This window comes from Kogia breviceps, chromosome 3 (assembly GCF_026419965.1).
Source record: "Kogia breviceps isolate mKogBre1 chromosome 3, mKogBre1 haplotype 1, whole genome shotgun sequence".
Lineage (NCBI taxonomy): Eukaryota > Metazoa > Chordata > Mammalia > Artiodactyla > Physeteridae > Kogia > Kogia breviceps.
In genome coordinates, this window is record NC_081312.1 from 40,724,109 (window position 1) to 40,737,815 (window position 13,707).

Below are 13,707 nucleotides of genomic sequence, written 5' to 3' on the forward strand. Positions count from 1 at the left end.
TTTTATCTCTTCAAAGGACCAACTTATTTCAGAACATCAATTTATCATAATCATTGTTGAAAATCCAGACTTATTTAAGTATGTAGAAAAAAAAGAAGCAATTCTCAATTCTATTACATGCAATTTTAAAACTCTGGGAGAAATGAGAGAAAATGAGAAACAACAGCCCTCTAGCTATTGCTCCAGCCTTTGTATCACAAAGTAGAAAAGAAAATAATAATGGTGGTAAGCCAGGGAATCTGTCTAGGATGCAACATATGGCATTCCCTATAAATCACACTTTGGCCCCAACACAAAATAGTAAGAGAAAGAAGCTCCAAACTAGCAACAGCCCTCAGAAAGGCAACTGTGATCCGTTCTGATTCCACTATCCTTGCCAACCACTCACAATTTACTCCTTGTATTTAACAGCCATCCAGTGAGCCACCAAATACAAAAATGTTTCACAACCTCTACCACCCTCAACATCTATGCCCACTTAACAATTTTGATCACTTTTTTTTTCCTCAGCACGTCCCTCCCGTGACTAATTTGTTAATATGTTCTCCTGATCTTCTTCCTACTACTCCAACTACCCATTCTAGTTTCCATCTCTGCCTCATCTTGCTCTCTAGGTACACTGAATGATTCTGACTTTTGCCCTCTTTCCTCCCTCCATGTCCCTTGGGTAATCTCATAACTTGCCATAGTTTCAAGCAAAGAAATGCCAGGAAAAGCTGATACCATCTCAAAATACAATTTAGAAAACCCAGCACATAAACATCTCCAAATTTACTCCTCCTTGTAAATTCTCTACCTCTTAATGATATGACTATCATGCTAAGACACCAGGATTTAACATCTCATTCATGTGACCCACTGTCCTGTGCACTCCATAAGCACAAGCTGCAAAATACTACAGATTCTACCACCCAAATCTCTTTAAAACTGCCCTTATTTTCAATGTACCCTGCCAGTACTCCAAGTCAGGATCTTATTTCTCCCTGGATAATTTAATCTCTGACTTAACTTCCTGTCTCCAGAATCTTTGCATCTTTCCCTATTCCCTAACCCCATCCATAGTATACAATGCTGCCAGACTAATATTTCTGAAGCACACCTCAAATCACCTTCCACCTCCACCATCCTATAGTCCTCTCTCATCCCGTCTGCCTTCCCCCTTTTACTAGGAAAAAAAATAATAATCAAACACTTTTAGAATTCAGAGCCCTTCCTAATTTGGCTATAACTACTTTTATCTCCCCTCAATAAAGACCTATCTTAAAACTAGACAGGTGTGCATTTCCCAAATGTTCCCCACATTTCCTGCTCCAGTTCCTTTGATCATACCATTGCCCAGAATGCCTGATCCCCCTTTCTTATTTTTGAAAATACACCCAATCTTCAAATGTCTACCCAAATATTATCTTTTCCATGAAGTTCTCCCCGGTTCCCCTAACTAGAAATAACTTCCTTCTCTTATAAATGTGGAAAAATTATTCACAGCTCATATAAAAATCTCTTTCTACTTTACATGATATGTATACACATACACAGCATTCTTTACTTTCACTTCATCATATTTTCTATAATCTCTGTATCATCACTTCTCCATTCACAATGCCTTGAAAAAAATCCAGTCTTAACTCTAACATTACTTTTCCCTCTCTGCTTTGAGAGTTTTGCAGATTCCTCAGAGCCTCTTCAAGAACCAAGGGAAAGAGAGATTGAGCAATCCAACCAAAGCAGTCTTCCTTCGTTTGTTTTCTTGAAGTGATCTCCTTCTCAAAACTGTGCTTGATGTAAAACAACTATACCTCAATTAAAAAAAAAAAAACCTCTGCTTGAACATTATACTCTATAGCATGTGTACCTGGGCACACACATGTGTATCTATGAAACATCTCAAAGATCTATAAAACACATATGATAGGCACTACGTCTAGCATTTGACCTAATTATATCACTTAATCTTCCTGATAATCTTATGAGATATGTGAGGTACTACTGTCATTTATACTTTACAGATAAGGTTTAAAGATATTAAATAACTACGTCCAAGGTATAGTAAATGTTGGAACCTGGATTTTAACCTAGGCTTATTCCAAAGCCTGAACCTTTCTTTTAAATTTCTATTGGAGTATAGTTGATTCACAATGTTGTGTTCCAAAGCATGAACTTTTGTCTACAATGCTAGTTTTATTGCTTCTCTCTATGCCTGAAGACCACTGCTAGCCCAGTTCAGCTATTTCTCTGCATCTGTACAGGCCACACTTTCCTATTTCCATATCTGTGAGCAAACTGCTCCTACAGGGCCCATCTTAGTACCAGCCTCAACCCAGAACAACTGTGAATATCTGTATCTGGCGACCCTTCTATATCCAGCTTAATCAGCAGTTCTTCCTCATAACTCACTTTGCAGGTGCAAATCCTCTCCATCCTCCATCCCTGAATGCTATAACTCACTTTGCAGTTAGAAATCCCCTACATCTCTCCACCCCTGAATGCTCACAACAGATTACCTCATATCATTCTGGTGGTATTTATCCACTTTCTACCCTGTATAATTCTTTTCAATGTACCTACCTATTTGACCTAATAGAGTGGTCCTTGAGGGCAGATTCTAGGACTGATTCAGCTTTATCACTCCTAGCACTTAAATAAAAAACTTTCACTATACACCCATTAGAATGGGCAAAAACCAACACATGACAACACCAAATGCTGGCAAGGATGTGGAGCAAGAGGAACACTCATACACTGAAGTGGGAATGCAAAATGGCACAGCGCTTTGGAAAACAGTCTGACAGTTTCTTACAAAACGAAAGATACTCTTATCATACAGTCCAGCAACTGCCCTCCTTGGTATTTATCAAAATGAGTTAAAAACCATGTCCACACAAAAGCCTGCATACGAATGTTTACAGCAGCTTTATTCATAAACATGTAAACATGGAAGCAATCAAGATGTCCTTCAGTAGTTTGAAAAGATAAACTATAATATAACCAGACAATGGGATATTATTCAGCACCAAATAATAACAGTAATAATAATAAACTATAAAACCATGAAAAGGCATGGAGGAACCTTAAATGCATATTACTATGAGAAAGAAAACAATCTGATAAGGCTACATACTGTACAATTCCAACTATATGACACTATGGAAAAGGCAAAAATACGGAGACAGTAAAACGATCAGTGGTTGCCAGGGATTCGGGGGAAGGAGGGACAAACAGGCAGAACACAAGAGGAATTTCTGGGTAGCAAAACTATTCTGTACAATACTATGATGGTGGATACATGCCATTATACAGTTATCCAAACCCATAAAATGTACAACACCAAGAGTAAACCCTAATGTAAACTATGGACTTAGGAGATAACGATATGTCAATGTAGGTTCATTGACTGTAACAAATTTACCACTCTGGTGGGGTATGTTGATAGTGAGGGAGATCTGTGCATGTGTGGCACAAGGGGTATACAGGAACTCTCTGTACGTTACATTTAATTTTGCTGTGAATCTAAAACTGCTCTAGAAAATAAAGTCTATTTAAAAAACAACAGGAACTTCTCATCTGGTAAGAGCTCAAGAAATGCTTGTTGAATTATTACAAGAGGAAAAAAATAAATAAACCAATGCTGGGGGTGAGGGAATGGACGAAATAGGTAAAGCTGATTAAGAGGTAAAAACTGCCTGCTTAAAGTAAGTCATAAGTCACAGGGATGTAACGTACATAGGGAATATAGTCAATAATACTGTAACTACTTTCTATAGTGATGGATGAGAACTGGTCTTACTGCGGTGATCATTTCATAATGCATAAAATTAATGAATCACTATGTTGTACACCTGAAACTAAGACAATATTGCATGTTAATCATAACTCAATAAGAAACTAAAATAAAAAATAAATCAATGCTAATATTTATAATTATCTTTATAAATATAGATTTAATTTAAATGAGCTTTATAATTACAGAACTGAATTATACAGAATGGCAAAGTAAGCAGATGAGAAACTACAAGAAAAAATAATCTATGTTTCTTATGGTATGAATCTACTGACAAGTAAAAGTAATCAAGTTGATATCCTACGTTGAACTCTACTAGAATGTTTACGGCAGTTTAAGAAAAAAATATTACAATTTATCAGTAAGCTAGACAATGTACTAATTTAAACTTCCCATTAAATAGAACCTAGAAACAGTAAAGTTAAATTCTAAGTGAAAACTGTCTGTTTATAGACAATTTCTTTCTTTTATGCTTATTAAAAACTTTACGATGAATTCTAATGAAACTAAAGTAACTAATTTACTTCATTTTTTAATTGAAAAAGCAAAGGTAATAGCAATATAATAGATACAAATCATAATCATAAGTAATACAAATCTCTTCCTTTAAAAAAAGGAAAAAAACATAAAAGTGGATTACAATTTTGAAAAATTTTCAGAAGAAGCAAGTCTCATTCATGCCACAATGAATCAGGCTGGTGTAATAGCCTTGAAGAAAAAGGAACAATTTTCCATAACTATCATTTGGCCCTTTATCTATCTGGTTACTGGTTTAGCTCAGAGGTTGACCTGCCTTTAGTCAAGTATTGAAAGCCAACAAAAAACCTATTGTATTTTCTGAAAGATTTAATGTTATTTGAGTACAATTTTGAAGTCTTTTTGACATCCAGAATTTATAATTAAAGCCCTTAGGACTTTCTCACTCTTTTAAAATAAGCATACCCTGAACCAAAAGAATGTTTATTATGAAACTAAGGACAAATCTTTGAGATAATCCCTGAGGCCAAAAGGAACAAGAATTTTTATGTTTAGATTGTCATAACCACAGAAAAGAGCCTATTATTAATGCTATAAGAAAGTTCATCTGCATGTGTGTCCCCTCTACTGTAATTTTTATGCCATTATTCAAAATTCTAATACTTTAAAATTTTTATATTCATGATATTCAAAGGATTCATAATGAAATTTACATAACAAAATGACCAATCCCCAATTTATAAATCCTCAAACACTGAGTCCTTAGCCACCCTACCAACTCTGTTTCTTTCAGTCTAACCAAGAATCTTCAGTATCACCCTCCTACCTTCCTTCCTTCCTTCCTTCCAAACTTCTTTAAGATCCTTCAAAATATAGCTCCAACCTACTTTTTTCTCTCATCTCCCACTATTCTACCAATCTGCATCCCATGTTCCAGACTCAGACTACTAACTATTCTCTGAGACTACTAAGCACTTTCATGGGCTCTGAGAGAGGAAAACCCATGTTCAAAATCTGGCTCCATTATTTACTAGCAATGTGATCTTCAGCACAATACTTAAACTCTCTGTGCCCCCTCTCCATATGCAAAACAGTGATCAAAATGCCTGTCTCAAGAGTTGTGAAAATTATACTTTTGATTAACACAGAGATAGCCAATACAGATACCACAAACATCCAACTAATCACCTTTAAAAGCAGGAATAAGACACAAAGTAAACAAGTACTGAAACAAGATTTTAAAAGGAAGTTTAAAAAAAAAGAGAAAGTTTTATTTATACCATAACAATCAGAACAATGACACATAACTAAGTGGTGCAGTCACACCCTAATAAAATTTAAGAGGGCTAAAACTGGTCTTTCCCTCATTTCCACACTCTCTACCCAACAAAACAAAACAATGGAAAATAAAAATAATGCCAGTTCTCCCACTTTTATTTTCTAGATTAACACCAGCAACTGCTCTAGGACAGAATACTGCAATTCATCCTTGCCTGCTCTTTCTAATCCCACTTCCTACACGAAATTAGTCACTCGAATATTCTAGTTCTAAAACATCCCTTTTATCTACCTCCCTCAGTTACTACCTACTCTAAGCACTCATTATCTCTCACCCAAATTGCTGTTACAGCCCCTAAAAAATGGTTTCCCAGCCTTGAGTATCTCTTGTCAGTATTCCTCATCACTACCACAGTATTCGCCTGGCTGTCTACTGGCCACAGAATAAAACCTTACCCTTACAGTCTAGCTTACAAAGCCCTCATAACCCAGGTCCTATCTGTTTTTCAAACCTCATTTCTAGTCATTCCCCATGTCTACCTACCTATAACAGATTACCTGCTACATTACTCAACATGCTCAACACCTTTATATCTCTGTGACTTTGTCTTTTGCTATAAATGTTCTTCCATCCTCTTTCTACCTGGTAAACTACTATTCATCTTTTAAGATCGAACTCCAATGTGTTCAAACTTTACCTCTCTTTCCTAATGCTGAATTAACTGTTTTGCTATCTATATTCCTGAAACACTTTATAAAATGCCTACACTGCTTTCACATTAAGTTATAATTACATAATTATCTCCCCCTTTAGAGTATGAACTTACTGAACACAAAGATCATATATCTTCAGCAAGTAAATAGTTCACATAGAACAATTACTGCTTGCTAAATGGAGCTAAAGTTCAGAAAATAAACTATAAGTCCATGAAGCGAGGTCCCAAACTTCATCAATATTTTCAAATGCAGCAGAACTGCTCTTTGTCCAACATGATCAGGATCAGTAGTTGATTACTTAGAAAAGTCTGTTAAAGAAGGGAAACATACATACACTCTCCTTAAACACTTTAACTTAAAGCATAAGCAGTAAGTGTATAGTCATTCTCTAATGTAACAACACACAGTCAAGGTACAGTTTTTAATGGGAATTGTGCTTCCTTCTTGTATAAACCATACCTGTCATTTATACTGCTCAGTTTCCATCTTTTTAAAATGGACCAAGGACCTGAGAACTAGAATCCTTCTAGAGGTTTGTAATTTTTCCCAATCTTATAAACTACTTAATTAAATTACTTAATTACAATAACAAGTACAACTGGCATAAGGAGGTTTGGTTACCAGTACAACCAACTTGATATATAACTGAACTGGTGAGAGAAGTACAGAGGTATAATGGACAAGATTCATCATGTATTCATTACGCTTCGATCATCAGTCAGTACATATTACAGAAGGACTGGGAAATATCAGTTACTCCAATGAGTCAATTAAGCGGAGTTTTGTTAAGAGAGCATCAACATAATGCAACTAAAGATAGTCCTTCGTGAATATATCAATACATAATAGCAGAATCACTTTCAGATTAAATGCTCAGAGCCAGCTTCTTTATCTGGTAAGAAAAAATGGCATATTGTAAGCCCTAATATCTGGACTTGCTCTTACCTGTCAATCCTAGCTCCCACTTCTGGACATGGTTTTACCTGTGGGCCCTCAGGTTGTTCATATCTTCAAACTTCATAGCAAAAAACATGTATTTCTTAAAATCATGGCTCAACTAAAACCTTGTTCCAGAATCAAGATCCCACCTTCCCCACCTTCTTGGTCCATCAGTTTCTTTTAATTATCCTATTTACTTGCTTGGACTTGTGACCATGTATTCAACTTGCTCTGTGACATCTATAATCTCCTTTCCCTTTATCGCCTGACCAGACCTTTGAATAACAACACGGCCTTCAGAATAAATGTAAGCTGAGTGTCTTCCTGCTTGGTGTCCAACTGCCTGTACTAAACCAAATATCTTAGTCAGATTTCTACATACCTGCACACTTGCCCATTCTTGCAGATTTGTTTTCAGTTTATCTTCTCAGTCTATATCCTAACTTTTCTACTTTTTCTTAGCACTCCCAATTCTACCATCTTTTCAGCTAAAGTTCATAGCCATTCACGGTTGCTAAGACTACACACAAAATACAATGAATACAATTAGAATTAAAAAGCAATGGCTCCAAGGCACTAAAAGATCCCAGAAAAAGCCTAAATTATGTCTGTACATGCTACTTGCTATGATATAATAAATGAACTTAGATATTTTAGAAAAGTTTCAATAACAGGTGAAACAACAGATTTTCCGGGTTTTCTTAGTTAATAAAGAAATTAAAGGAACTAGAATACTCCATTCCTCAGGAATTTGAATTTTCTAAATATTTACCATATATAAATATTTTAAAGAATGATAAACTTTATTATAATCATATTTTAAATATGAAATAATGTGAGTATAGCTTTGCTAACAGGTTTGAGAGAAGAATAAAAAGATAACTGTTTAATTCTCTTAGTCTTGTACTAATTTTCATAGTCTCTAATTTTTGTATTATTTCCAAACCTATGGTGAGTAATATTATGGCAAGTTTTTAAAAAACAACATTAATTATTTTAATTGATGTATAACAAATTCAGACTTTTTAACATCTGTGAAGTCTTATTAAAAAAACAGAAACAATACTTTCTTTTGATGAAAGCTTCTTTTTGACTAATCACAATAGACAGAATAAGCACTAAGATTACTCTAACTTCAGATTCTAGAATAACATTGAATAATAGAATGCCACTTCAACAGTCAACTGCTTCAAAGTATTTTCAAATTACTGCATGCACAGAAGCATAAATGATGATAAACAACATATGGCTTTAGTCACCATACAGTTCATGGAAATCCTATTTCTTAAAAAACTGAATATGTTTTTCTTGTTTACTCTAATACATCATCAATGTATAGATGATATATACACATACAGCCTTCCTTCCCAGCTATAAAGTAGTAGTACCTCTATTCGTCATATTTTTCCTAAGACAAAACATTTATTACTTAAGTATGTCCTTTAAGTGCAATGCAAAATAATTAGGTAAACATCAGCTACCACAACAAAACCTGTCAGAGACTTTTATAGGAGATGTTCTCCTAGGCATCTAAAAGATAAAAGCATACAGGTTAGCACACCAAAAGTACAAGCATTAAAAACATACCAGGGCTTCCCTGGTGGCGCAGTGGTGCCCCGGTCCGGGAAGATCCCACATGCCGTGGAGCGGCTGGGCCCGTGAGCCATGGCCGCTGAGCCTGTGCTCCGCAACGGGAGAGGCCACAACAGTGAGAGGCCCGCGTACCACACACACGCACACACACACACACACACACACGCATGCACACACACAGAAATTGACTTGAATAAAGGTAATTTTAAAAAAAAACAAAAAACATACCAATTTCTTCCACTTCTTCCAGGAAATCATTATATTCTCTTAGACTAGGAAAGTCTTCTTCCCTTTTATTGTATCTTTAAGAGAAGAAAAAAATGAATATATTCCATATCATTTGCTTTCAATATTAACAAACTGGTTTGTTTGTTCTTACTAATTCACACATGATACATAAAAAAAGACTGCTTATGGCGTAAAACAGTTTTCTTGACACCAGGTTTGTAACTACAGCAAGAATGTTGTTCTTAAATTCTTATGACTACAGAGAAGGAGTAGAATCAGGAGAGAATGATACAACATGTAAAATCCTAAGACTTAAGGGAAAAATAAAGAAATTAGGACACTGAAGAAATGGGAAATGAGCTTAAACAAGGTCTATCATTGGAATTATGATATTGTTTACTTCTAATAAATAGAGTCACTAATTTCCAGAAAGCTAAAATTAATTAAAAAGACACCTTCCTGGGACTTCGCTGGTGGCAAAGTGGTTAAGAAGCCACCTGCGAGTTCAGGGGACACGGGTTCAATCCCTGCTCCAGGAAGATCCCACATGCCGCGGAGCAACTGAGCCCATGCACCACAACTACTGAGCCCATGAGCCCATGCTCTGCAACAAGGGAAGCCACTGCAATGAGAAGCCCGTGCACCACAAAGAAGAGTAATCCCCACTTGCTGCAACTAGAGGAAGCCCAAGTGCAGCAACAAAGACCCAACACAGCCAAAAATAAATAAATAAATAAATTTTTAAAAATAAAATAAACAAATAAAATATTTCTCTAAAAAATAAATAAAAAGACACCTGCCTGTTTTTTATGACAGTTACAGTCTAAAGGATGCTAGATCAAGAAAATCTATAAATATTATAAGTGTGCCTGTGAAGAATTAGGAAACGAGAGGGCTTAATGAAAAAGATAAGAATCTAAGAGAGACCATCTCCCATAAGCAATCCAAAACTAAAAGAGTAGCTTGGGGTATTGATAAAGTAACACTTTATCTAGTAAAGTACCTAGAAAGATGCCGCTAAAACACTGGTGACCAAGGTTGAAATGTAGACCACCTACATAGATATTAATTCTTTAAACCTAAAAAACAATAAAACTAACATACCATTGTAAAGCAATTATACTCCAATAAAGATGTTTTTTAAAAAAGAACAAAAAAATAAATAATAAAAAACAATAAAGTGGCTTATAACAAAAGTACATAAAAATGAAATCCAAAACTATTAACAAAGAGTAAAAAACTAAATCATAAGTGAAAAAGAATATTAGAAATATTTATGTACACACAAAGATCTATCAAAATAAATTGTAGCTAATGCTGATTTTTCTCTAATAGCTTTCAATCTCAACTTAAATGTTACCTCCTCAGGCCTCACCCTACATCACTGACTCACAACAACATTCAGTCCCTAACTTCATAGCATTTTTCTCAATGTATAATCACATATTTGTTTTGTTTGCCTGTTTTACTGTCTATGTCTATGCTATCCAAGCTACTGTACTGTAAGCCTTTCGAGGGCCTAATATGTATAACACTGTTCGAACAGAGTAGGTACTCAGTATATATTTACTAATTAAATTACAGAATAAATAAAGCAAATAAATTGTGAAGCCAGCAATTTGGAGGATTTACTCTTCTCTGGGAGTTCCCCGATGGCCTAGTAGTTAGGATTCTGGGCTTTCACTAGTGTGGTCCAGGTTCCATCCCTGGTAGGGAACTGAGATCCTGCAAGCCACATGAAGTGGCCAAAAATATTTTTTTTAATTTTTTTTTAATGAAAATCTAAATTTTTTTTTAATTTATTTATGGCTGTGTTGGGTCTTCATTTCTGTGAGAGGGCTTTCTCTAGTTGTGGCAAGCAGGGGCCACTCTTCATCATGGCATGCGGGCCTCTCACTACACAGCCTCTCTTGTTGCAGTACACAAGCTCCAGATGCACAGGCTCAGTAATTGTGGCTCACAGGCCCAGCTGTTCCGCGGCATGTGGGATCTTCCCAGACCAGGGCTCAAACCCATGTCCCCTGCATTGGCAGGCAGATTCTCAACCACTGCTCCACCAGGGAAGCCCTACATTTTTTAATAAAAAAGATTTACACTTCTCTAACAAAGATTAGATAATTAGGGACTTCCCTGGTGGTCCAGTGGTAAAGAATCCACCTTCCAATGCAGGGGACGGCAGTTCGATCCCTGGTCGGGGAACTAAGATCCCACATGCGGTGGGACAGCCCTCACGCCACAACTACTGAGCTCACACGCCTCATCTAGGGAGAGCCCGCGTTCCGCAAACTACAGAGCCCACGCGCTTAGGAGCCTGCATGCCACAACTAGAGAAGAGAAAACCCAGACGCCACAACTAGAGAGAAGCCCACACGCCACAACGAAGAGCCTGCGGGATGCAACAAAAGATCCCACATGCCTCAACTAAGACCTGACGCGGACAAATAAAATAAAAGATTAGATAATTAATATTACTGAGTTCTCTAAGACCTTAATAAATTTTTTTAACGTTGAACAATTACATAGATGAATTTATACTTATTCACTTGCCAAACTGTCCACATTTCTACAAGTAAATAATTATATCAATTATAGAAATAATTGGTAAAGTCCTCTTTGTGAACTGAATCATTCAAACATTAACACTTACATCTTTAGCACTTTTTTCCGAATCTCAACTTCCTTGTCAACAGTAGGATCTTCAAAGAGTTGAACCCTGAAGTTGCTCTTCCTAAGTGGAGTGCCACACTCAGGACAGTTTCCAGCTCCTCTCACAAAGAGTAAATCCACGCAACTTTCACACCTGTAAGGAGAAAAATACAACTCTTAAGCTAGTATTCAAATCGACAACAGCTCTGTATATAGTTTGCCTTTGTTTTGGTGTTTCTTTGTATGGGGGGGACTGCGGGGCTGCAGGAAAATTAATCATTGCTACTTAAACTCTTATTAAAAACCTTTGGGAAAAAAGTTCATTTTCATTTGGAGCCTACTTCAGACATAGGTGTCCCAAGGGTTACCAGTTTAGATTTACAAATTAAACAAATATACAAGTTTTTAAAAATTGATTTGGGATCTGGGAGGACTCAGCAGGACAGGGGGAAGTCAAAGAGGCACGTACAAGAGCAGTCTACGGTCAACTCCACACTCAGTCCAGTATCACCCTTAGACCTGGCAGGGGCCTGCACTTTAGAGAACCCTGCATATCATAATCACTAAAACAAAAACCTTTTTTCTCCTTTCAGCCTTTGTAAGGAAGTTTTTTTTGTTTTGTTTTTGTGGTACGTGGGCCTCTCACTGTTGTGGCCTCTCCCGTTGCGGAGCACAGGCTCCAGATGCGCAGGCTCAGGGCCATGGCTCAAGGGCCTAGCCACTCCATGGCATGTGGGATCTTCGCGGAACGGGGCACGAACCCATGTCCCCTGCATTGGCAGGCGGACTCTCAACGACTGTGCCACCAGGGAAGTCCAGTAAGCGGCAGTTACTCAAAAGGGAGAGGTGCTAGCTGAAGGAGGCCCCCAGGCCAGAGGATAAAGAACTGAGAGTGACCTAGTATATGTGGAGAAAGGAGAAAATCACCACGGCTTCTGCCCTGAGAAATCCTAGAAAGAGTGGCTACTTATAAAATCTTTAATCAGTTAAACCTGGCTATCCTAAATTCACCAAAGTGATTGCCCAGGCAAGCCAAGTTTCCCAAATACCTCCATCCCTTCTTTCCTCCCTTCTTGGGTAGTACAATTTGGGGAAGAACTTAGAACTTCTGGAAGTCTTGAGTTGGAAAAGAAAGGAGCTGGCAAGGTTAACGAGATTCCTGCGAATTAAGATTCCTGTGAATTGACAGGATCAGTTCATATACTGTTTTAGATGGGTCCAGGCACCACCCAATCATCCCTGCCCTGCCCTGCCCTAGCAGATCCATGCTAGTAATCAGACTAGCAAGTGGAAAGGCTGACCAGAAGAAAGTAGCTACTTTAGCCTGTAGGTCTTAAAGACTCAGGTTCCTGGGAACTCAGGTTGCAGCATTGGAACTAAGGTTGCACTAAAGATGTAGCTTGATTCATACTTTCAAACATTTAAACATTTTGGTATGTAGTCCTCCAGTTGTAATATTGCCCAACTCCATATGTTAGGGTCATACCAACCCTAATCACTCCTTTCTTAGCACTATTTGAAATTATTTATGTGTTGATTTTCTGTAACCTCCACTAAAATGGAGGGCAGGAATTTGGCCTATTATTATTCTAAACACATCACATCACAAAAACCAAAAAAAGGGACAAATTCTAATAAATAAGGGAAAAGTTGATTTCTTCCAAATATGTAGTTGACTTATGGAATAAGCTAAATGAGAAGAATGATACAGATAAATAAGAATATTTAAGGTTAGTTATCAGTAAAATACTAACATTGATCTTTGCATATTTCTATCTTAAAGTAGAGGGGGAAAAAGATCCATCAAAAAATAGAGGCAAAAAATCCCTAAGAGGGAGAACAGAGATAATAGTTGTCATTATTCAAGATCAACAAAACCCCAGAAAATTCACTTGGGATTGGGAAGATTGGGAGTGGTACATTTTACCTTATCTTTGTGGTTGGAGGAAATTAAATCCAACTAGAGAAGTTGAAAATGAGCACACTTTAGAACTACACTGACTAAAGATATTTATAGGCAAGGAGCCATCTGAAATACTCAAAACCATCGA

The 13,707-nt window shown here is 36.8% G+C and overlaps 1 protein-coding gene across 4 annotated transcripts in view; it reads right to left on the reverse strand.

The window, feature by feature from the left end:
- Positions 1-13,707, reverse strand: part of MNAT1 (MNAT1 component of CDK activating kinase) — a 228,101-nt gene that overhangs the window by 162,350 nt on the left and 52,044 nt on the right. For all 4 annotated transcript variants that reach the window (XM_059059688.2, XM_067028386.1, XM_067028384.1 and 1 more), the window contains 2 exons: positions 11,658-11,810; positions 9,011-9,084 (listed from right to left, as the gene is read on the reverse strand). In XM_059059688.2, the coding sequence (XP_058915671.1) occupies positions 9,011-9,084; positions 11,658-11,810 (227 nt within the window). The remainder of the gene's footprint in view (positions 1-9,010; positions 9,085-11,657; positions 11,811-13,707) is intronic.